The sequence below is a fragment of the Parus major genome, chromosome 20, assembly GCF_001522545.3.
Source record: "Parus major isolate Abel chromosome 20, Parus_major1.1, whole genome shotgun sequence".
Taxonomy (NCBI): Eukaryota; Metazoa; Chordata; class Aves; order Passeriformes; family Paridae; genus Parus; species Parus major.
Genome location: NC_031788.1, coordinates 3,165,362 through 3,189,537, shown reverse-complemented (window position 1 = coordinate 3,189,537; position 24,176 = coordinate 3,165,362). Strand labels below are relative to the sequence as shown.

General features: G+C 44.5%; 1 protein-coding gene across 7 annotated transcripts in view; it reads right to left on the bottom strand.

Annotated features, from left to right (window-relative positions):
* The window catches only part of PTPRT (protein tyrosine phosphatase receptor type T), a 435,686-nt gene extending 411,958 nt beyond the window's left edge, over window positions 1-23,728 (bottom strand). For 3 of the 7 annotated variants that reach the window (XM_015647508.2, XM_033519067.1, XM_033519069.1), the window contains exon 1: window positions 23,191-23,728. In XM_015647508.2, coding sequence (XP_015502994.1) covers window positions 23,191-23,260 — 70 coding nt within the window. In that variant the 5' untranslated portion in view covers window positions 23,261-23,728. The remainder of the gene's footprint in view (window positions 1-23,190) is intronic. The other 4 variants (XM_033519070.1, XM_033519068.1, XM_015647502.2 and 1 more) reach the window with 2 other exon arrangements.
* Window positions 23,729-24,176: the final 448 nt, after the last annotated feature.

The following is a 24,176-nucleotide window of genomic DNA, read 5'->3' as shown; positions in this document are numbered from 1 at the left end:
TACATTATTTTATTATCTAGTACATGCACACACACGGTGCTTTAACTGCTGCATCCATACTCTTGTTTTACAAATCAATGCTGTGCCTCTCTCTGAATTAGAAGAGCTATCTGAAGCTATTGATCTGTTCATATTTCTTTTTCTATTGATCATGTCATCTACAGCCCCATCAAGTTTCCTTTGGCACAGAGTACATTCATATTGTACAATTTTCCGTGCTCAGTGCAGTGACATCTGCCACTAACCTGCCCCAAAGTAGTAAAAGTTAAACTTCCTGACTGTTTTGCACATTACCCTCTGGACACACACATTCTCTCACACACAAATCATTTTTACTGTGACATCTGCCCCTTTAGATTGGGCACACCTTGTTGCCCAGCCTCACAGGATGGGCACTGGACTCCCCCCAAACAGAGCAGCCCAAAAGAGGAGCTGGTTTCCAAAATCCAGGAGCCAAATGACAACATATGAAAATGCTTTATGCTTTTATGAAGCACAGAGGGGGCTTCAAGAACAATTTACACATCTTGCTTAACCTTCATTTGGAAGTAACTCCTGTTGAACTCCTCGGCTACTTTCAGGGAGTCAGAGAACAAAACCACAAATCTAGCTCCCCTGCTGGCTTCTTCCAATAAAAGACAGTTGCTTCTACAAATTATTTTTCTCAAATCCTGTTATGTGGAAGAATAGAAACAACACAGCAGTAACTAAGAATGTTTTTGGTGTATTAAGGAACCAACACTTGCCACCTGACATTTGTGCCCTTACACACCCCTTGTACCAGAGAGGAAAAACTGTGCCTTGTGATGGTCTGACTCAAACATCAGTTCTCAGGCTCCAAACACTGAAAATTAATTATTCTTTACTAGAAAATATACTTTAAATGCATTCTTTCTGCCTGGATGGAGTTGAGCTGTGAGTAGGGTTCCTACACAGGGATCCACAGCTCTGACAGCACAGCAAGGCGAGGTTAAAGCTGATGTTCTGCAGCTTCACAGAGTGAACAAGTGTGTCCTTGTGTCACACAGACCAAAAGGTGCCACAGCTCAGGCAAGGCCCAGTCTGCAGAGAACATCTGCAAACAGCCAGGCTGTTCCTAAATAACATCAATTCTACCACAGGCAGGAGCTCCAGAGGAACTGAAGGAGGGAGAAATGGGGAGTTCCCCAAAAGAGAGCATCAGGGGGAGCACCATGCACAGAGAAAAGGGAGCCTTGAGTAACCCATTTGATAAATATTAGTCACTTTGCAGAGAACTCACATATTGAAGCTCACTCCTGCTGAAGCAGGCTGATCTTAAGAGCTGATCCTCCTTATCATTGAGATCAGGGTCTAAACACAGCCGTAAATTGTTAGGAAATGATCTCTGAGAAGCAGCACAATGTAGATCCAAGGGGTTTAGGCTAGAAAATCTGCCAGAGGAGCCTCACCCCCTCTCCCATTTTTAAACCTCATAAATTTCTACATTACACAATCTCAAATGATTGATCTATATGAACTTACCTCAATTATATAAGCACTAGGGAAGACAGTAAAATAAATACCAACAGCTAACTGGTGGTGCAGCACAGAAGAGAATTTCACTAAATTCGAGACAGAATCAAATCAGGATAATCATAACTTTCATATTTAACATTTTTATCCATCCCAATAAAGGGTTTACTAATTGATGGTGTCATACTGTACTAAACAGCATATCCCAGGAGGAACAGCTGCTAATGCTGCCCACAACAATTTGGAACAAGGACAGAAACAAAAAAAAACACATCCAACAGAAAAAACTAAATGCAAATAAGTAGAATACTACTATTTATATCCTTTTCTTTTTTATTCCTGAGAGAATCAATAGAAAGCAGAACTTTCTTTGTAAAAAGAGACAAATTTTGTTTGGTTGAGCACAGAAAGTTCATGGAAGTGCAGGATCATTACAAATTAAACAATCACTGAAGCATGAAATACAGCATGGCTGGAATCAGGTAAACAAAGCAGTAAGACAGGAAAAATCTGTCACAGCCCAGGCACCTTGCACCTGGAACTTTGTGAGAACTTGGGGTTTTTTCAGTGCAAAACGCTGTCAGTCATAAAATGAGCAATCTGTTCTCCTCTGAACAAAGACAAACCCAAGGTCCAATTCGTGCAGCTTCAGCTTTTCCACGGTGGAAGATAATTCAAACCCAGCCCAGCAGCAGCTTGAATTCATATGCCTGAAACCCGAGGATGCCATCTGCAGCCCTGCATTTACATTTAACATTAAATTGTGCTCCTGGCAAACTTGAGGCTGCAGAGCCTCAGCCTCGTACTCCAGCAGCTCTCCCAACATCCACGTGTTAACTCCCAAACCAAAGGGACATCTGCTCTTGAGCACTCTGAGGAAAACCTGTCCTGGGCACTGTGAAAAACCAGGTTCACATATTTTTTATAGAATTTAAAAGTTTAATGAAGTAAAGTATACAGATAGGGCCGTGTGTCTCTGCATTCAGCCAAGAGAGCACGCCTCACTGACAAAGGATTGTCCCTTAAAAACAGAACCCCACTACATATCCATAAATTCTCATACATTTTTCAAACATTCTTCTTAAGTTTTGGATGTTTCTTTGTTTAGTTTTCTCTTGCCCCTTTCCCAATAGATCAATCTTCTTGGCTCCACTTGGTTTCACATTCCCTGATACCAGAAATGCAATGAATTCCTCCCCCAGAGCTCTGGCCACTGCTGTCTTCATCTGGATAAAATAATCTAAGAATAGAGGGGGTCTCTAACTATCTTTTTCAGTCTTTGGGTTATACAAACAAAAGTAGTTTTTGTTTTAATACTCTGCCACAGCTCAACATATATGTATATTATACCACTATTTCTAAGTTTCATCAATAACAGAAATAGAAGGAACTATATTAATATAACAAAGTTTTCTAACCTTTTACATATAACACTCATTTTAATATTTGCAAAAAGCCAACAATATAATATGGATCTATAACAGCACTAAAGCTGTGTGGCTCCCTACAAACACCCACTGCCATCACCTCAGCTTTCCCTGTGCTCTCCTGCAGGACAGGGCATACACGTGGAAAACTAGAAATGCCATTTCTGTTTGAAGTCATGCAGCCACAGAGTTTCTCTTTTCCAGAGCCCTGGAGTCAATTTGATGCTGCCTGCTGCAGGTGATATGGACCAAAATCAGCGTTATTTTGGAGTATTCATTGCTGGGGAAGGCAGGGGGAACACTGGGAACTGTCCACACAACTACCACTAAAACCACTCCAGCCTCAAAAATCACCTCTACCAACATCCATTACTGTATCTATTGACTGCTTATAAAATAATTATTTGGGTCTTGCATTTATCTGAAAATCTCAGATATCTCATGCATAACTGTCATGCAGAACAGCTTATTACAAATCTCACAAACAAGGACAACTACAAAGTCACTTTGTACAACTTTCAAAGTTGAGCAGCTCTAAAATGGACGCAGAAATCCCATTATTGCAGCACAGCATCCCATTATTCAGCACTGAGACACTTTCCCAGTGCAATTACACAGTTCACACACTGCATGGGTATTTCTGTGTCAATATGGACCAGTCCATGCAATGTGCAACTGATTTTCCATAGTCAACTTTAAGTGTAATCAAACAATTTAAAGCCTCAATGGGTATTTTAACAGATGGAAAGAAAACCAAATGAGTAAAGGCATTTTGATATCTCCTACCACTTAGAGCTTCGAAGCTTTCAGCACACATATGTTTAATCAGAGAGAGCTGATTGGGATCACGGGTGAGTGATTATTTATTGACATGTGCACACAGGGATGCAAACACAACGGGATAATTGGTTCCTTGCCAGGGTAACTGGCAGTCATTATTGACCATTTTTTACTTTTGGACATCAGCCCAAATACGATACTGCATGTGCCAAAGCTTTACATTTGGCAAAAATGGAAATGCAGGAATAACTTCCTACATGTGATTAATCCTCCTAATTCAGGGCCAAGCTACTCCCCAAACCTCACAGTTAGTCAGGGCCTCCATCTGCACATGTTACAGAACAGCTACACACATACACACATTATTTTCAGCAATCCAAGCAGAAAAACAAGTTGGCATTTAAGAAAAACAAACCGGCAGCACTCAGATGCTTTTAGACCCCTGGTATGAAGCAGTAATCACCACCTTTCTCTCAGAGCCCAATATTGAAAGGAGGGAAGAGCAAATGTTTGCTTTCCTGAGAAGGGCAATATTCCAACAGATGAGAATCACCAAATATTGACGGAGCAGGAGGATCAGCAATCAGAGCAGAGCAAGGTCCCTGTCCCTGCTGGGCTTGGGCTGAGCCCTTCCCCTCCTCCAGGGGAACCAGCTGGGGTGTGGGAAATGATCCTGCCAGAGGCCTGCAAACAGAGGTGCCACACTCACAGGAGGAAAAATGGCTTAGAAACCCTCAGAGTCATCTGGTCCAACAAAGCTGGAGGGAGGAGACGGCCGTGGGTCAGCTCCAAGGAGTGAGCAGGAACTTTTCCACATGTGGGCTTTGAAGCAGATCCTTGAGCACAGCTGCTCAGTTGTTAATGCACAAACCTTCACATAAACTCAAAGGAGGCTTTAATGTCTCCTCTACACAGCTGAAGTCACAAGCAAAATTCTGCTGCTTGTATTTTATCTGTGAGCAGCATCAGTGAAAGTCAGATACATCAGAAACCCAGGTTTTTTCTTTTCAAATCTGAAAATTCATCTCCTCCCCAAGCCTTTTCTTAAGCATCCTTCTTGCTGCACTGGAAATTATCATACCTGAAAAGACTTTGGCCCATATATGCAAATTATAATATTTCCACAATTTTTTTTTTTTAAACACCATAATTTACCTTTAATTATTAACAGCAGAGACATTCAAACAAAATCACATTTACTCATGGGACTGGTAATCAACTTTCCAGTTTTGTTGGAATGGAACTGTCTTCAAGACCCCCCTGAAGCCTCTGTCCTCTCTTCTGCATAACAATATATGCACAAGTGGATATAAATACATACTCTTGAACCTTTATGACTGCAAAGACATCAGAATCTGCAACATTTAGAGTCAAATACAAAAGTGCAGAGCAGTCTGTTTGAATTACAAGCAGCTACATTATTTTGAGTTTTAAATCTGAAAAAATGATGGAGGGAAGAGGATAAAATCATCCCCAAAACCCCAAATTTGTTCAAGTAATTTCTTTTTTTGAGGTAAAGTATTTGCCACATGGCTCTGTGGGAACAAGGGGGTTATTCTAAGCTTTGCTAAGAATCACCAGCTTGTGTGGAGAGATTTTGTGCAGATTGGCATCCTTCAACTCATAGAAAAACCCCAAGAGAATCATCTGACTCAACATTTGATCTGGGGTAAATTCACAACTTTGCACTTTTCCCCCAGTACAAAATACACAGGGCAGGGATGGGAAGCACAGGGAGCAGGGAAACCTGACAAAACATCCTGCCAAAATTCACCTGGCTCCCAAAGCCAGCAGAGGTTTCACTAAAGCACTTCTTTTACAACCCAATTCAGAAATATTTCTACACCCATCGGGAGTTCTGACAATTTTCAGCTTATCCTCAGCACAGATGTGGAAAGAAGTTTGGAGGAAAGTGCCAGGGGGAAAGGAAAAAAGCAGTCAGCTCTACATGCAAGGCTTTATCTGGATGAGAAAACAGTGCTAAAAGAAAGCAATTTAGCAGCTGACACTAAACTTCCTTACTTTAATACCTCTGAGTTAAAAATCAATAGATTTTAATTGTTCATTCCAAAGTAATGTTTTGTTCTGAACTGAAGCAGATTTTCTGTGCTAAAGATTGCTCCTCAACAAGTGTTGGGGTATTGATTCCTATTTCACTCACCAGTAAAATACTCCATTTCAATTCCTACATCATGTAATAAAAAACTTGAAAGTTTCCCCCAAAAAAGTAAGTAATGCTTCAAGAATAAGGTGAAAACTGCCACATTTTCTTCCTGTCTTGCTAACACTGCTGCAGAAGAGGTAAATGAGTGATTTTTACCCCCATTTGCACAGCTACAGACCTGGCTGAGGCTGACCCTGTCTCCTTGGGAGCCTCCAACACCAACCAAAGGCTCCCTGCAGCCAGAGGAGCCTGCACAGCTCAGCAATCAGCTCAGACAGCAAAGTCTCATCCTAAACCATCCTTCCCATCTGCTAAAAAAAGTTTAGGAGATCCTTCAGACTCAGGCAAGATGAGAGCTACACCAAGCATGCTGCTGGGCTCGTGGACATGAACAAGCCCAGATGAATTCCCACGTCTTTCCTCACCAGAACAGGGGGAGTTCAGAGCACAGAGCTCTCTCCTACCCTGTGTTTAATGTCTTTAATGCACACATTTAAAATCCTCTCCAACCTGCTCCCAGGAATTCTTGCAGTGCTTGCAGTTCACACACTACTGCAGGCAGGCAGGGGGATATCTCAAAAATCATTCAATTTAACAAGACTGCTCCAAGCAGACAGACAGCAGCACTGAAACAGGAGCTGGAGGTGTCAGTGGAGCCACAGGAGCAAACCCAGACAAAGCCAGGATGGTTTGGGCACACAGCCCTTACCCACAACACAGCAGGAATCTGTGAAACCTCCACTGAGAGCTCTCCACTGCAGCTCCATCAATGAAAAACAAAAATCCTCTTTCTCCTACAAACATTGCTCTGCTATATTAAGATGTGTTCAAATGCAAAAAGAAGTTGCATAGAGAGTGCTGGCAGAAAAGGGAATTTTGGAGGTGTCAAATATGCAGCACTACACTTGGTAGCACCACTCCCTATAAATGTGTTTAGTGAGTTAAACCACAAACAGCCCCAGCCTACCCAACAGGAGACAAAACTGACTTTTTTTTTTATAATTCACAAATTTAAAACACACTTTAAGCTTGCTTCTAAGCTAGGTTCAGTCCTAGTGTCCAAGCCACAGAGAGGATACCTCCACACTTTAATGAGGCCAAGTACTAGAAGCATTTTCAGCTCTCAAAAAGAACCAAATAAATTGCTCAAGAAGCCTTTTAAAAAAAAACAACTCAGCTTCTGGTAAAAAAAAAAAAAAGTTCTAGACAAGTCAGTGTGCCACAAGAAAATAAATGTCTCCCCTTGTATATTGTCTCAAAAAAGAATTAGTATGTTTTCCCTTAAATGAAAATATAACAGCTACTGACACTCTGATTATTGTCTTTCTGTACTGAGTGGACAGCACTGAGACAGTAAATCAGGATAAGCATAATACACCAATTTATTCAGCAAAGCCAAATATTTGAGGAAGCACACACTGAAATTTAATCAAGCAAGAATCACCTGGGAAAACCTGCCCTGCACATCAGCTACCTCCAAATAAATCCTAAAATATACATATATGTGTAAAATACACACAGAGAAAAAGGTGGCAGTACAAACAGGTTTTGTTTGAGGGTTGATCTGTGCAGAGAGGATTAAAACAGACACACAGACACAAGTATTACATGACAGACAAGGATGTCCTGGTGCAAATCCAGCAAAAGGCAACGGTAATGGAGGGATTGGAGCACCTGACCCACAGGGAGAGCTGGGAAAGCCTCAGGAGGGCTCATGTGGATTATCCATGTCCATGGGAAACAATAAAAGAGATTGTCCAGAGCAGCTGTGGCTGCCCCTGGATCCCTGGCAGTGTCCAAGGCCAGGCTGGATGGGGCTTGGAGCAGCCTGGGATGGTGGAAGGTGTCCCTGCCATGGAGGGGTGGAATGAGCTCTTTCAGGTCCCTTCCAACCCAAACCATTCCATGATTCTATGATCTCTCCCTCCAAAAAAGAACTGGCTCCACTCAGTGCTCATGAGGTTTTTGGAAGGTGAACAAGAAGTAGCTCCAGTGATTTTATTGAACACATGTTCCTGGATGACAGCCAAGATCTAAACAAACCTTCTTGAGAAATTATCATTTGATACTACTGAGAAACAGGAGCCAGCCTGAAAACACACACCCCCACGTCAGCTTTCATCAGGAGATCTTCAAATGGTTCAGCACTGTCCATCAAGCACCCCCAAACTCCTGGGAGATGGGAAAGAAACCAGGATGCTCCTTAGAGTAGACTTGAGTGAGACAGGGAAAAATGCACTTGCTCAAGGCTATCAGACAAGATGGGGACAGAGTTTGGAACAGAGAACCTGATCCTCCAAATCCTTGATGGAAACACAGAGCCAAAGATCCACCTGCTCCCTGATGGAGCATCCCAGAGTGCAGGAATTCCTCTGAGTGTGGAGAGTGCTGTGAACACCTCTCACAAACCCAGTGATTTCAGTGCAACATTCAATGGGCTGCTTTGTCCCCAGGGAAAGCTCAAGTTAGCTAAAATAGATAAGATTTCATTCTCACCTGTGGGATTACCAAATACAAGTGTGGTGAGTCAGAGTACTTTGATTTTCCTGGTAAACCAGGAGCAGACAGAGCGCTGCAATATCCTTAAGTCTGAAAGAATTAATTAACAGTGGAGTATCATCAGGGGCTGGGGGAGGGGAACCTTGATTCATGCTCATCTTTAAATACATTTTCTTTAAATCATTTCCTTGTGCAATTACTCATATATTACAGTTAATGTTCTTGTACTCGATTTGCCTTGCTGTAAAACAGCAACATAAACATTTTCCTCCCCCCTAATATCTTTGGAATCAAAGTTATCTTCTGATGAGAGGTATCCAGGGGGACAGTATTCAATAAAAAAAATAATTTTTCATTGGTATTTACTTCCTCTTTAAAATATTAAAGGGCAAGAAAGGGAGTAGAAAGAGCCAAGGTCAATTCATACATAAATATTTAGCTTGGAGATGCAATTCCTTCCATTACTTTGCACTATTTTATTACTGTGTCCTAAGGACATGTACTGCCAGTAAACTGCAATTTAAGCTTCCAGGCTTTTATTTTGTACTGAGTTCCCATAAAAGAAAAATTCCAAGTTCCATCTATTTCTGAACAATTAACTAAGTCCCTGTCCTGTCTTCCTGCAAGAATTAGATGCCAGCAGAATCCCTCTCCATGACAAACAGAAAATTGCAAATTTGCAAAAACCAAACTCCTTAATCCCACCATGCTTCTCCCAGATTTTTGCAACTTGCCACAAGCTTCTCCCCAACACTGAATCATGGAATTTTTCAGGCTGGAAAACACCTCTAAAACCATGGAGTCAGGTTGTTAACCCAGCACTGACCAAGCCACCTCTAAACCACCACGTCCTCAAGTGCCACATCCACACCTTTTCATTTCCCCCAGGCATGGTGGCTCCACCACTGCCCTGGGCAGCTGTGCCGGAGCTGGACAAGCCTTGCAGTGGAGAAACTTTCCCTGATCTCAATCTAAACCTGGCCTGGGACACCTTGAGGCCGTTCCCTCTCCTCCTGTGGCTGTTCCCTGGGAGCAGAGCCCGACCCCCCCGGCTGTCCCCTCCTGGCAGGGATTGTGCAGAGCCACAAGGGCCCCCTGAGCCTCCTTTTCTCCAGGCTGAGCCCCTTTCCAGCTCCCTCAGCCCCTCCTGGGGCTCCAGACCCTTCCCCAGCTCTGTTCCCACCTCTGGACGCTCCAGCCCCTCGGTGCCTTTGTCCTGAGCCCCCAGAAGTGGGCACAGGATCCGAGCTGTGGTCTCAGCACAGGGGGAAGTCACTCAGTCACTGCCCTGCTCCTGCTGGACTCCAGAGATTTCAGCATCCTTGGTGGGCATCTCTACAGAATTCTCCAGCAGCCTCTGGCAGGCCTGAGGTGAAGCACTCGTGGATGGGATGAGCCCAGGGAGAAAAGCAAAGCACAGGAAGATCCCCTTTAGCAGGGCTTCCCTCCTGGTACCAACAGCTTGGCATGAGCCTCCATCCTCCTGCCTTCCCTCCATCAAACACGTGCAGGAAAGCCAAAATCAAGACCAAACACCAAGAAAAATCTGCTAAAACATTTTTAACCACCGCTATTTTTTACCTTTTTACTTCTCTTAACAGAGTTGTCACAGTGAAAAACCTAGAGGTTTCCTAAATAACCCTAAATCACCCTGAGAGCCTCAGAAGAGGAACTGATCTGCAGATTTACTGGGCACATACAACGAGCACACAGGCAAACACCTGCTGCTGTGCCACTGGAAATTCCTACAATATCATTTAACGTGGATGGGCATTGCAGGAACACAGCAGGAATGAACAGCCACTAAATGCCCTGCAAAAGCAGAGAGCAGAGTAAGGAAAATGGATTGGAAGCCTAGGGGCATAAAGAAAAAGGAAAGTTTGGGAAAAACTCATTATAATTTGTTCTCTTTAACTCTGCGGTAATAACAACGCTGAGAACAATAGCAAAAAAAATAGGATTGAAGCTAATTTTCAGAAGACATTAATTCCCACAAGTTGGCTGATAAATAACAGTGTTTTCTCTCCTCCTTTTCTTCTTTAATGGGATTCAAATGATTCCATTTAATTGCAACAGCACTGGTTTCCCCACCCTGCTTTCTTCTACTCCAGTCAAGGCTGGAGAAGCACAGGGTGACCTTAATTGTGTACATGATGCTGATTTTGATTCAAACAAGAAGTTTGAGTGCACCACGTAGCAAATATAAATTTAAACAAAACCATAAAGGCTCAAATCCCAATTCATTTCAGCCCAACTTCCTCCTTGCAAGTCTAAACCACAATAAAATTCCTGGCAGCCCTTCATGGTCACTTCACAGCTCTATGGATGTGTACTACCAATAAAATACAGGTCAAGTTTCCAGGCTCCTATTTTCTCCTGAATTCCCATAAGAGAAAAATTTCCAGGGCCATCTAGCTCTGAACAATTAACTTAATTAATTAAGTGACCATCCTGACACAGACAGAGCCTGAGAAGTGACAACTTCACCTTCCTGCACGAGTTAGGTGCCAGCGGAATCGAAACCTATGACAGCAAAAAGCAAATAAATCTATTAATTCCAGCACATTTCCCTTAAAGTTTTGTGGCTTGTCATGAGCTTCTTTCTCAACATAGAACCATACAATTGTTTAGACTGGAAAAGCACTTTACCTAAATCCCCAAACCTCTGCTCATAGCCCTGCTCTATCAGTTCTGGGGTGATATAAAAAGATGAGGATGTTGCAGAGTTACAGAGCAGCAAAGCCCCCCCTGTAAATTCCTGCAGCCAAAAAGAGAAGCCCACAAATTCCTGAGCACTCAGATGATGGGTTTCCCCACCACAAAGAAAAGAATAATATTAACATCAATAAATAATCCAGTTTTCTCAAGGGTGTTAGTGCCCTAATAGAAGGTTATCCACAAAACCCTCTGCCAATCCTCTTGCAAGCTTGACTGAAAAAAAAAAATAATCACCTGATCACACACTTTTGCCACGGGACCTTTAGCTGTTTATGCAAAAGATGGATGGCCCTGACTGGAGGGGCAGCTACTCAATATTTTGTTTTATTTTTACTGTTAGCTCCGTGGACCCATGCATTATTTACTGCACACTATGCAAACTGAGCTCCACAGAGAGAATTATTAATTTCCTCTCAGGTTTCTCCACAGCTATAGAATTTCTGGGCCTTCAGCAGATGCCTTCAGACACAGCAGCCCAGCTCAGAGCTCTGGGCTCAGCCCTGGCCTTACAGGTGCTCCAAGGTTAAGGATTAACCCACGTTCCCACCACCTTCCCCACTGGCAGCTCAGGGATTTTCAGGGCTTCTGCAGCCCCCACTCACACATCAGCCACAGCAGCAGGGATTGCAGGTGTGCTGTGACACCTAAATCCCTTTTTGGGGCATCACCTCAGCCCCCAGGCTGAGATCTGATGCTCCCCTGCCACAGCTCTCCACCAGCTCACCCACTCCGGAATCCTGGTACAGAAATAAAGCAGCACATGCTTAACACTCCTCCTCTCCCTGACTGGAACATTATGTGCTGCTTTAGCACCTACAAATCATATATTGCACTTCTAATTGGGTTTTGTTGTTTTGTTTGGGCTGGTTTGCTGTTTGCTTGGGGGTTTTGGAGATTTTTTTGTGGGGTTGTTTGTTTGTGGTGTGCTCTGTTGGTTGGGTTTTTAATCCCACACTCATTATTTCCCCCAGGTCAGATAAGGTCTGAATGCAGATTTGGGGGTGAGGAGGATCTGGAGGAGCACATGACACAATCTTGCCTTCACCATGATGCTGTTGATATTTAACAAATAATTAGATTAATTAAAAAGCAGCAGAGAAGCATTAGTATGTGTTATGCTAAATACAGCATCATCATTTTTATTTTTTTTTCCTCACTATACCTCCTTTTTCCTCTTTAACAGCATTATCATGAAGTCAGAAATTTAGAGGGGGAAAAAAGCCTGCAGTGGGTTGTTCAATTTTTTTGTCCTGTCTAAATTAAAGTGGCTCAGAGAACAGGGTTTGCACCATTTCCTCTGGGACACAATTCCACAGCCCCATGGATCTGCAGTAAGATTTCTACTTTAACAAAGTAATTGTTTCCTTGTTTCTATCCCATTCTTTTCCTTTCACTGTACATTAAGTATTTCTCCCTTGTTCCCCTTCCTTCCCTTTGGTACTCTCCCCTTCACAGCTCCACTCTCAGTTAGAGATCAAGAAATTAAATGGATTTAGATACTGTAAATCTTTGTTCAAAAGAGGAGAAATTGCTGTCACTTGTGTGTACTCTCAATATGTTAATTTGTCACTCCTGGAAATAAGAGGATGTTCAGGAGGAATATTCCAGGCAGAAAAAACATCCTGACATATACTTTTTAAAATACAAATACAGCAGGTGGCATATTCTGCCCTTAGTGCACTTGCTGCTTTTCAAACCCACGTTCAGTTTGATGCAAATATTCCATCAATTGCCAGTCAGTCCTCTCAAAAATCACAGCATTAATCACCCCCAGACTTCTCTCCTCCACTCAAAAATCACTATGTATACACCTTCACTCTGGATTTACACTGCAATACTACTCAGGAGTTCTGTTAAATTTCTGCTTGAGATTCTCAGCTCTGACATTTATTTTTTTAAGAACTGAAAACTGGAAAATTTACCATCACTAAGCAAAAACTTATAAAGGAACTACTTCTAAATGTTATCAACTTTAATGGAAATTGCATCTGAAGTCTGAATCTGATGAGGGATCCTTCTGCCACCCCCTGCATGAGGAGGAGCTCTCTGGATAATCCAAACATTCTTTTTTATTCTCTCCAGTAATTCTAGCATAAATTACACTTGGCAAGCAGGATGGTACAAATTTGGGGTTTGTGCACTGTTAATGCTGCTGTTGTCTCATGTTTTAAATACCTGCAAGTCACCCTGAAGTCAGTGACCTCTGGGAATTACACCAAAGGACACAAGGAAATTCGGTATTTCTTTCACTGAAACGCTCATTTATTGAGCATTCTATTAGCAGGAACAGCTCATTAGCATGGAAGAAAAACCTCTTAAAAAATCCAAACAACCAGAAAAAAAAGAAAAACACCATCAAAAAGCCCACACCAAAACCCAGGAGTGATTCAATATAGAATCAAGTGTCCATCAAGGTCAAGTGACCTCCAGAAACCACCAAGTAACATCCCAAAACATTATTTCCCAGCCATTATCAGAAATATTTTTGTATTTTTACTAGAAAATCAAAGTGCAAGGGTAAAGCAGAGGTCCAGTGCAGCTGTGCTCTGTATGTTAATTTTTTTTACAATAAATATGCACAGAAATCTCAATAAATACATTATAGAACATGGAAAGCTTTGCCACATGGCAAAGCTTTATAATAAAAGCTGCAAAGTTGAGTGTTTACTTTAAAAGGGTTATTTTTGCTTGGTAAGTTCATTTAAGGACAATTAATTATACTTTCTTATTTTTGCAGGCTCTGGCCTTGGCAGTCTCCAGGGTTATCCCTGTGCCAACAGAGACACTGTGTTTATTTCCAAGCTTTCCACTTCTCTGATCATTCCTACCACGTGCTGATAGCTGTTAGTACATACACCATCTCCCATGTTTTAATCATAAAAATATTTACTGTTTGCGTAGGAAACCCTATCACCAACAAAAAATTTATTCAGGAAGCTGAGGAAATGTTTTGACCAACATTTGCATAGTAAAAATCCCTTTTAAAACAAGAATTCTTTTTTAATCCTATTATTTTCTACTAGGTCACATGGATTGATTCTCCCTGATTCAGGCTGGAGTGTTTGAACCTCAAGAGCTGCAGGGAAGTGTCTGGTTTATAAAGAGCAGGTTTATAAAGAGCAGGTTTATAAAGAGCAGGTTTATAAAGAGCAGGTTTATAAAGAGCAACCCTTTTTCAACAAAAACAAAGCAAAAATGATTCAGATCATATTTGGGGAGAACTTCAAATGGGTCTGGATTTAATTTATACAAATGAATAAATTCTCCCCTTCCCAAAATGAAGCTGTGGCTGCAGTGCAGCATCCCCAGCGAGCACTGAAGGCAGGCAGGGAGTGCCATGAGATCAGGGGATGCTGGCAGGCAGCCCTGGCTCTCTTCACCTGCCCTGCCAGGCAGGAGAGCAGCAGAGCCTGGGGAAGCTTCCAGAGAGGGAATGAGTCAGTGCTGGCACAGCAGGCAGACCCCAGGAGCTGCGAGCCACCCATCTCAAAGTCAAATCCAGCATGACAGCAATGATGGGTTTGTCTTTACAAACAAGCTGGGGGTCTGCTGGCAGATAAAACCAGCACTGAGAGATAAAAGAAGCAATGGGATGGATTCCACTGATTGATGAATGGAAAAAGATATTTGCCTTTACAAACAAAATAGGTTTGCAGGTAAATGAGATTGGACATTGAAAGATGAAAGAGACACTGAGGAAACACCATAAATTCCATAAGAATTGAAAATTAAAAGGGAGGGTTATACATTAGAGGGGAATCTTGGGTATCAGGTGTTCCAGGATGTCTGTACCTCTCAAGCACCTCAGCCAATGGGGAAAGAGAGAGGGACATGGAGCTGGGAAATTGGGATACAAAGGAGTCTGTGACCTCCAAAAATCAAGAGACCCCAGAGGAATGCCCCATGGCCTCTCCTGTTATTTGAAAAAAGTAAAAGGACTCCTCTGTCTCCTTCTTGACATAAACCTCTGGTGTTTGTGGATTAATTTTCCTGACAACCAGGTGACTGTGCCCTGTGCAGCCAGAGCCAGCAACACAACACAAAAATTCTGTCTGCACAGTGAAAGGCTCCGAGCCAGTCCTTTGAGGGGAAGGAGCAGAGATGAGTGACTGGTTTTGGGTGGGTGACAGCTCCTGGATGTTTAATTAGGATTGGCTGCTGCACAAATTGAGGCACATCTGGGCTGCCTGGCACAGGCTCTGAGCCAGGCCCAGGGATGCACCGAGGTACCCAGAACATCCTGATCAGCCACTCTGATACGGGCAGCAGTGTTCTGCAGAGTGTAAACAGAACAGGCTTTTCCTTTCACATGCTTATTCCTTTCCATTACTGAAACAAACAGGGTGCAACTGTCGTGTGAACACATGAGCAGAGCTATGAAATACCAGCTGAGCTGGAGGAGCAACAGGGACAACTGCTGCTGGCATGGTTAAGGCTCTTAAAATATTAGCAACTGGCAAATATAACAGATAAATAGATGCTTTTCTAGCAAACCTAGAAAGGGCTGCTGGTAAATTCAAAATATTCATATGGGTTTGGTTTGGGAAGGGAGATGCTCAATCACTGTGAAATTAAAGACAAGAACTAGGTGTTGTATCCCATGTTTCAGCCTAAGGAGAAAAATTTGCAGCCATGAGCTATCTCACAATGACTCTGGTGGACGTTTAGCTTAAGGAAAGGGAGTTTGTATCAGTGGCAGCCACCCTCCCAGCCTGAGAGCATCCAGCAGCCCACCCAGAGCTTTATTTTATGTCTGCTTCCTCACTGCTTCTGTTTGGCAAAATCCCCTTTCCCATTTCTCTTCATACCTGCTCTCTTCCTACTGCTGTAAATTTACCATATTCTCCTTCCCATCACTCTCTCCATCACAAATCCCCACCCAAACACCAGGATCCTGTCAGCTGCCACCCTTCCTGCTTGACTGTGGCACTGCTCATGTTTCTGCTGCTGTTTGTTTCTCCCTTAAACAACTGCAAAGAAAACATTCTTCAGGGTATAAAAAAACAGTAATTTGTGCCTCTAAAGCATTTAAGCAGTTGGCTCTTCAAGTGTTCCAAAGTTAACCACACCACAAAGCCATCCCTTCAGGTTTAATAAACAATTAAGAGGGAAAAGGGAGTTTCTATTAAAGAGGCTCATTAGGAGAGAAGAGTTGGTACCATTGCAAAACCAGCAATTGCCTCTCCAGTCCGGAGGGAGAAGGTAACAATGAGAAGGTAACGAGCACTTCTGCTCAGCCACAAATACACCCAAGCTAAAGGCCAGAGAAAGCACAGAGCAGACTTTCTAGAGAGATACACCTCTTTTAAACAGGTGGATGTGAATGGGAAACACCAGAAATGGCTCATTATTGTTCATCTTGGTGCTTTTCTAAAGAACAACTTAGTGAAAGTTCTTGGTACCAGCCCAAAGCAGCTGTGTGGAGTTAGATGGACACAGCCTCTTGGATTAGCAGGCTGGGGTTATTTAAATTTACCTCTCAGCCACAAACCTCCACAGAAACATCAACACCATGAAATATTTCCCTGAGAAATGCCTGACTGTGGTAGAAACACACTGCACTTTACACTTCCAGCAACAACTGTTCCCATTAGAGCACTCAATTCCCACCTCGAAGTGCAGAATGAGATTTGGGCTGCCCACACCTAAGTGGGTACATGTTGACAGCAAATCCCTTTCCTGGAGAAACAAACCATCAAGCTCAGCAGCTTCCCATCTCGCTGACAGAAACGCTCTTCTGCTTATCCAGCAAACGCTGCAGCACTTCCAGTAAACATTTTTAAAGGAAGAAAGGCCCATTACAGAGCAGTCAGATTGCTTTAATTCCCTTCTTCCTCCCCTGATTTGTGCCCTACTTCTACTAGTTGGTCACAATCACACATGCTTTTCACTTCTACAAATCATCATAATCTTCTCAAATAAACAAAACCACGTGGCACCATCCCCTACTCCTCACTTTGCCATTAAAAACCCATCCTGAAAGCCCACTTCACAGAGTTGGTATATTTGCCTCTTTAGGATTTCTTATCTCCCCTCTGCTACTGAGGGCTTACCTTAGAGTCAGTACTAAGGGAAGGAAGACTCACACATGTTCAGATTAAGGTAGCAGCAACAAATTCAGCAGTGCTGAAGTCAAAAGCACAATATTCCAATAATATCCCCAGCAGAGCATGAAATCCTACTTCTGCTCACACAGGTAATGATGCTGCCTTCAAATTCAAAGAGGGAAGGATTGATCCTCAACATAAAAATGGGTAAACTCTGCCTGAAGTGGTAATACTCTTGATTTTGTTGTTCTTTACAGCATTGCAGAGGACAAGAGTAGAGCAGCCCTCCTTCACTCTACAGCTGAATTCACAGCCAGGAGCAGCTTCCCAGTGATTCAACACAGTCACTACCGGGAACGAAGCTGAGATTGACAAGGATGGATGTGGAAAAAAAAGTGATAAACTCTGTTTCCTCTGTAAAGCCAGATCTGAAGCCGTTTCAGCTACAAAAACATGAGATATGGGACACTTTGAGCACTTCCAGCACCACGGGAACAGCATGGCTGAACAAAGAGCTTTGCGCAACCGGAGGTTGCTCAGGCTGCAGCACTGATCTGTGCCCACACAACATCATCAGCTGTCAAACCCCACAGCCTTCCTGAGAGATTAACTCAAAAATATCAAGGAACAAGAGCCAGGTCCCATCCTCCCAAAATTCATAAGCAGCTCAATCATTCTTCAGCTACACGAGCTGCACCACTTCAAGCGGCAGCAGAATTCACCAAGTCCGTTTGAATTCCCAAGGCTGCAGTCCCAGGGGGATCCAGCTGGAGAAAAGAAATCAAACAACTGGCCTTGGGTTGATTTACAAACACTACTCAAAAGAAAACAAGAAGACCAAGCACTAAGTAGGTTCTTTCTTCCTGGGGTTTCTTGTCCTGTTTTACCAGGACTTCCCAGAATTACATCATCTTTAACTGGGGCATTAAACAGCACCTTAACAGCCTTCTTTCTCCAGAGGTCCTTGTTCTCCTTAGCTGAAATTTCCTTCTTATCAGCATTTTCCTCTGGAACATGCAATGCCCTGTCATCCAGTTTACAAAGTATTGGACATCTCTGAACTGCAGTGATATATGGGAGGTATTTATTTGGTATTAAAAAACAAGCAGGACTGATTAAATGATGCATGGTCCAGCTAAGACACAGTAATTGTCTCCTTTACCATGAAGATGTATGATCTTTAGGGCTCACAATAATGAACCTGTTTTTGTTATGTAATGGAAAGTGCACAGAAAGGACCAGGCTGTGAGAAGCCCTCACTGATGCCATCATCACCCACCACCTTTGTGTGCCTGCTCCTCCTCTCTGGCTTTGCCTGGAATGGCACTCAGAAGTAAGGGACAACACCAGGCCAGGAAGGTGGTGAGGTAAGAGGTAGGTAAGGATGTCTCAGTAAAAAAGCAGAGACCATCTAAATGAAGGTACAATCCAAGCAATAACATCCAGCACAAACAGGGAAGAGCACCAGCCAAAGAAAGAAAAATAAGAGAACTGGGAACTGTGAGTGGTATAAAAAAAAGTGACTCCAGGCCAAATACATTGGCTTAAATGAGCCAAGTAATGCTGCTCCATAAAACGTTCCAGAAATACCATAAGAGCCATATACCATCTTCCTATCAAGAGTATGAACACAGAGCCAAGGAATATCAACCCACGAGCCCTTCCTCAGGGGAGTGGAGACCTCTGCCACTGAGGCAATGGAGGCACAGAAGGTTTCCTGAATCACAGATGGAGACCTGGGCTACGACTTGTTCACAGCAGCAGGTGACCCCTGCACGCTGCTGCTATTTCAAATACATGTAATTCTTATCTATGAATGTTCCTACAAGCGTATTTTGGAAGCTCAGCTACATATTTAATCTGTGCATTACACGACACCAAGGAAACAGACTGCAGCAGTTTCCATAAAAAATTAAGGAATGTCTCTCTAGAAAGACAGAGGGCTTTATATAGCAATGCACACACACATCCTGCTGCTCGTCACCCAAACACCGTAAGAGTTTGTGGGGATGTCAACCAGGCTGCAGGATTTCTGTGGTAAAACAGAATTATCGCTCTCATCAGTGAGCAAACCCATGTACACAATCCCATTTTGGTAGGTGGATCTCAGACAACATCTGCTATTTTTATTTTTTCTTTTTTTAGCTAGGGACACGTTAAATCTGTCTCAGATTTGCCCATTGCCAAAATATTTACGTTCCTCTGCACACCTCTCCATTGTACATTCAGCACTTTCCATTCAAGCAAAGAACAATACCTGCCAATACACATTCCTGCACCTCACTTATAAAACCACAATGAAAATTAACACAGGCATAAAACAACTATTGTGATAAATAATGAGCTTTAAAAAACCCACACCACACACACACAGAGAATCAGACACTGATCCTTCTGTGCTGAATGTTATTCAAGAGGATTGTCAGAGCAATGCTGAACAGATCAATTTATTTCCCTTTCTTCTCTCCACTTAACTGGATTTCATATACAAAAGTAATTGTTCCTATAAGAAACAACCCTTGTCCATGGCTTTCGAGGTTCAAAGCCTCAGACCTACATCTTTACTACTATTCGGGTTTCCATGGCAACAGATGATGGTGCCTTCTGAAAAAAAAAATATACTTTAATATTCTACAGTAAGTGCCCCAAATCATTCCCATAATCTTAATGAAAACTAGAGCACGTGGGCCTGCACGCAGAGCATAACAGACTTTAAAAGTACAATTAAACAAGAGAAGCAGAGCTCAGGGACTCGCGGGAGGGGGGATGGTTAAAAAGGGCTCTGCATTTGTAAGAGAGAAGGATTATCCCTCAGAGATTCACAAACGCCTTTATACACACTGTGACCTTTCGTTGCCGCTGTCAAAAGAGGCAGTTTCACAACATCACCTTCTTAGGATTAATTGTTTATGTATTAGAAAACAAATCGAGCCAGCCGGGGATAAAAATAAAGTGGAATTGTGGCGCTAACAGCTCCCCAGAGGGAGAGAAAAGTGATTATTGAGTTAAATGGCTGCATTGTTAACAACTGCCACACAGAGCAGCTCGCTCAGAAGGACCCGTTTTTCACCGCCAATTTACTGACAGCAAACCCTGAGCAAATGAACTCCTACTAAATTAAAGCTTCCCCCAAAAAATTTCCTTGCGGTTTGCTCCCTTTTCATCTTCTCTCCTCCCCGGACCATCCCCGAGTAAATGAACTCTCAGCTGCCGTAACTTGGCGATGTGGCAGCAGCTACACACCCGAGCCTTCGAACTCTGCCAGCAAAAAAGGACCAGGATAGGGGCAAAAATTAAATTAAGCACTGCCATCAGAAGATAAACAAGTGTTAAATAATCTGGTGTTCAAGTCAACAACCCCCATGCAAACCCTCTGTCCTACTTTCCCCCCCAGGATGCTTTCTCACAGCTGCAAATTACTTTAATCTCTTTATTTATCCCCCTGTTGTGCTAAAAATCCTCACAAAACAGACAACAGTAAAGTGTGTGGCAACTACAGGAATACTCCACATGTTTTAGTGGGAGAAAAACCCCACAGGGACTTTCAGGAGAAGTTCCCTGTAAGTGATGCTCCTTCGGTTCCAAAATCCTGCAAGAACTGGGGACCACTATCATTACCTGGTGCTGCCTCTGTGCCTTGCGTGGAAAAGTAAGGCATTTAAATCAGCAGCTGACCCTAGGGCTGCCAAAAAGTTTAGAACCTGGAAAAGCATATGTTGAGTTACAAATAAATACAGAGACTGCAGGGAAGGGGAAGTAATTGCTGGGAAGAAGAGTTATAAATAGAGCGATAGAGAAATTACATAAAGAAATGAGAGTTAGCCAGCTCCCTCAGGATGGAACGAGGTATTCCAGGGAGAAGCCATGAGCATTCTGCTGTCTCTTTGTAGTATTCCTAATTTTACGTTGGGGATAACACAAAGCAGCAGCAGCAGCTGCGCAAATCCGGTAGGAACCGACTACATTTCGTCTCGACTTGTGCCTTTCTTATTTCCTACTCCAGCTATCACTTTAAAAATTTTAAAAAAAAAAACCTAGCCAACAACTTGCATAGTATTTTTCGGGATGTTTAACAAAAGGCTGCTGTATAAACGCAGTAGGTTTTGAAAAATTATCAGAGACGGGAGGTATTTGCATGCTAAAAGTTGTGGAGAGAGCACCACCTGATGGAAGATGCAGAAAGACACCGATGGCATTGACTGGAGCCACTCCAAACTTCACCGAATTTTCAGGGACAAAGTGCACCTGCAAAACTTTGCTTTTTACCATTTGAAAAAAAAAAAAATCAGCTATAGGGACACAGTCCAAACAGATACACTCCACAGCAGATATTTATATTAAGAGTAGAAAACTTTCTCCTAATTTCAGTGCTACAAACAGCTCACAAAAGTTATTAAAATCAGTGCCTTTTACTTTGGATTGGTAGGAGGCACACTCAAATAGGAGGGAGAAGGAAAAAAAACTCAGTTACTATTTCCACTGAACTGATAATTAAAATATTTCATTGCTTTCCTAAAAAATAATTAAGATACGTTACATTTTCATGCATTTAGCTCATATTACATTATATCCCTCAAATACAAAGTGCCTTCTGCCCCCTTAAAACTTTGCTATTTTCACAGAACACTCTTCTTTCCAAGCATCTGGCTAAATGATTCATCAAAAGCCCAGGATCTAATCTCAATTGATGTGACAAGTGTCAAGAGCACGAAAACAGTTGGGAGGCAGAGAAAAAGGGGGGGAAATAAATAGCTCCACATATTGCTTACCCAAGGAAGCAGTTATTTAACTAGGTTAGATTGTCTCTAATAAATCTGTGCTTTGTGCAGTTGCCTAGCAATGTAAACAAGATCCCGGTGGTGTCAAAGCGAGCTGGGTTGGTGACAACATCTCCTCCGGCCCTCCCCGGGCAGCCCGGTCCCTGAGCCCAGCCTGCAGCCCAGGGCTCGGGGGAAGGTGTGCACGGTGCTCAGCATCTCCAACACGCTGCTGCTGCTTTAAAACGGCGACACAGAGTCATTCGAGCTGCCTCAAAAACCTCCTTGTGTTGGTGATGAACTCAAGTTAGTTTCGTGGCCCCGGCGTGCCCGAGTCACAAGCAATGAGTTACATCCCCATGTTAAGCGACATAACACAGGGAAATTTTACTCGTCTTATACAGGTAGTTTTAAAATACTTTTTTTCCCCTAAGTTGAAGCTATAACTGCTTGGTTTTTTTAGCATGAGCACAAACTGCAGTGAGAAAATTAACGTATTGCAAGAACCAGGAGAAAATTGATGTATTACAAGATACAAGACCCACGTAGCTTTGGAATACCGACATAATAGCGCGAGAGGGGAAAGCCAGCTCTATAAGCACCTGTCATCTTCAAGTAATTCAAACTATGCCTTAAGGAACTCGTAGGAGTGGGAAAATAGCCGGCTACTATTACTGTACACATGCCAGGGAGCAAAGTACTCCTTCACATCAGCGACGGAGAAAGCGACAATTGGGAAGGAGCCGGTCCGAGTGGCTGAGCCCCCCGAGAAAGTTCCTGGAGCTGTGGCATGCAAGTGGTGAAACAGCTGCCACTAAACTTCCCAGAGCAAGCCCAGAGCCCTTTCCCTGGCCGGAGGGGAAAGGCAGCGGCTCCCCCCGAGCCGCACAGCCCGCAGGAGCCAACTCCTGCCTCGGGCTCGCAAACGCTCCTCACCACCAAAAAACGCCTCATGTATCGCGAATCCGGAATAAAGGCGATGCCGTCACCTCTCGCCACACGCAACTTTGGCAGGAGCGAGTCCCCCCCGGCCCCCAGCCCCGGCTCTGCCCCCTCCCCGCGGAGCCCCGCTCGGCCGGGCACAGCCCCCGGCATCCCCGGAGCTGTCGGAACCGGCGGGGCCCGGGGCTGCTCGCTGCCGCTGGCCAGCGCCTTCCGAGGAGTGTCCATCCCCTGGCGCTCCCCGGATGGCAGCGGCAGCTCCCCGCGGGGCCGGAGGCACGGACGAGGCGAGGAGTTCGGGCTGCCGGGAGAGCCGCCCGCGGATGGAGGAGCGGAGCACCGGCCGGGCGAGCATCACTCACCTGGGAAAACCTGTCCGTCCGCCCTGAGCAAGAGCTGCAGGAAAAAGACGATCGCGGCGACGCCGGTCATCCTTTCCCGGAGTTCACCTGCCCTCCCCGCTGCCGCGGAGCCGCTGCCTCCCCGCCGGTATCCCCCGCATGGGTGGCTGTGCGCGGCCCCGGCAGCCGGAGCCGCGGTGCTGCTCGGCCGGGGAGCGCAGCGGGGCGGGCGGGAGGTGCCCCCCGAGCCCAGCGCCGGCCGCGCCCGCGCACAGCCGGCCCCGCTGCCCCCTCCCCCGGGGAGGGCAGGTTTCGGGGTGCTGGGTGCCTATTGAAGCCCGGCTGAGCGCACGCACGGCGCCCCGCGGCTGGAGCGCAGCATCGCTTGGCGCAGGCAGGTTCGCTGCTCCTGCCCTGCTTCCAGCGGGGATGGCGAGGCAGCGCAGGGGCTGGCGTTAAACGGAGGGCTGGGATTGGGGGTGGGATTGGGGCCGGGAGCGGCGCGGGGATGGGATGGGATGGAGGGAGCGACCCTCTGCTGGAGCCAAGGAGGAGGTAGGCCCCCGAGCCCTGCCGCTTGATGGGGCGGTGCTACGAGCAGCTCACGGGCACCTACAGCTGCAAATAGTAATTGCCATCCTTATTCACTTTACTTTCGGGAGTTCACTGCTGAGCACCGAGCGGCATCCGGGCGCTCCCAGGGCTTAGGCACGGGCAGGGAGACAATTCCGGGTGCAATTCTGAGAATTGCTGTCCACAGGTAACTTCTACACCCAAAATGCATGGGCTGCCCTAAGGGCTGGAGGAGAACCCAAGGCCCTGACTAGGGATCAGATCGGTCACCTGAGCTGGAATCCGCACAGGAAAAGGAAAGCAGTGACCACCCGGACTGAGCACCTGTGGGTGCAGCGCACCGGGCAGGCTGTGGGCAGTGACCCAGCCTGCAGCGGGGATTGCAGCCACAGCAGCCGGGCCCTGCTCCCTCCCGGCCCTGCGCTGCTGCTGCT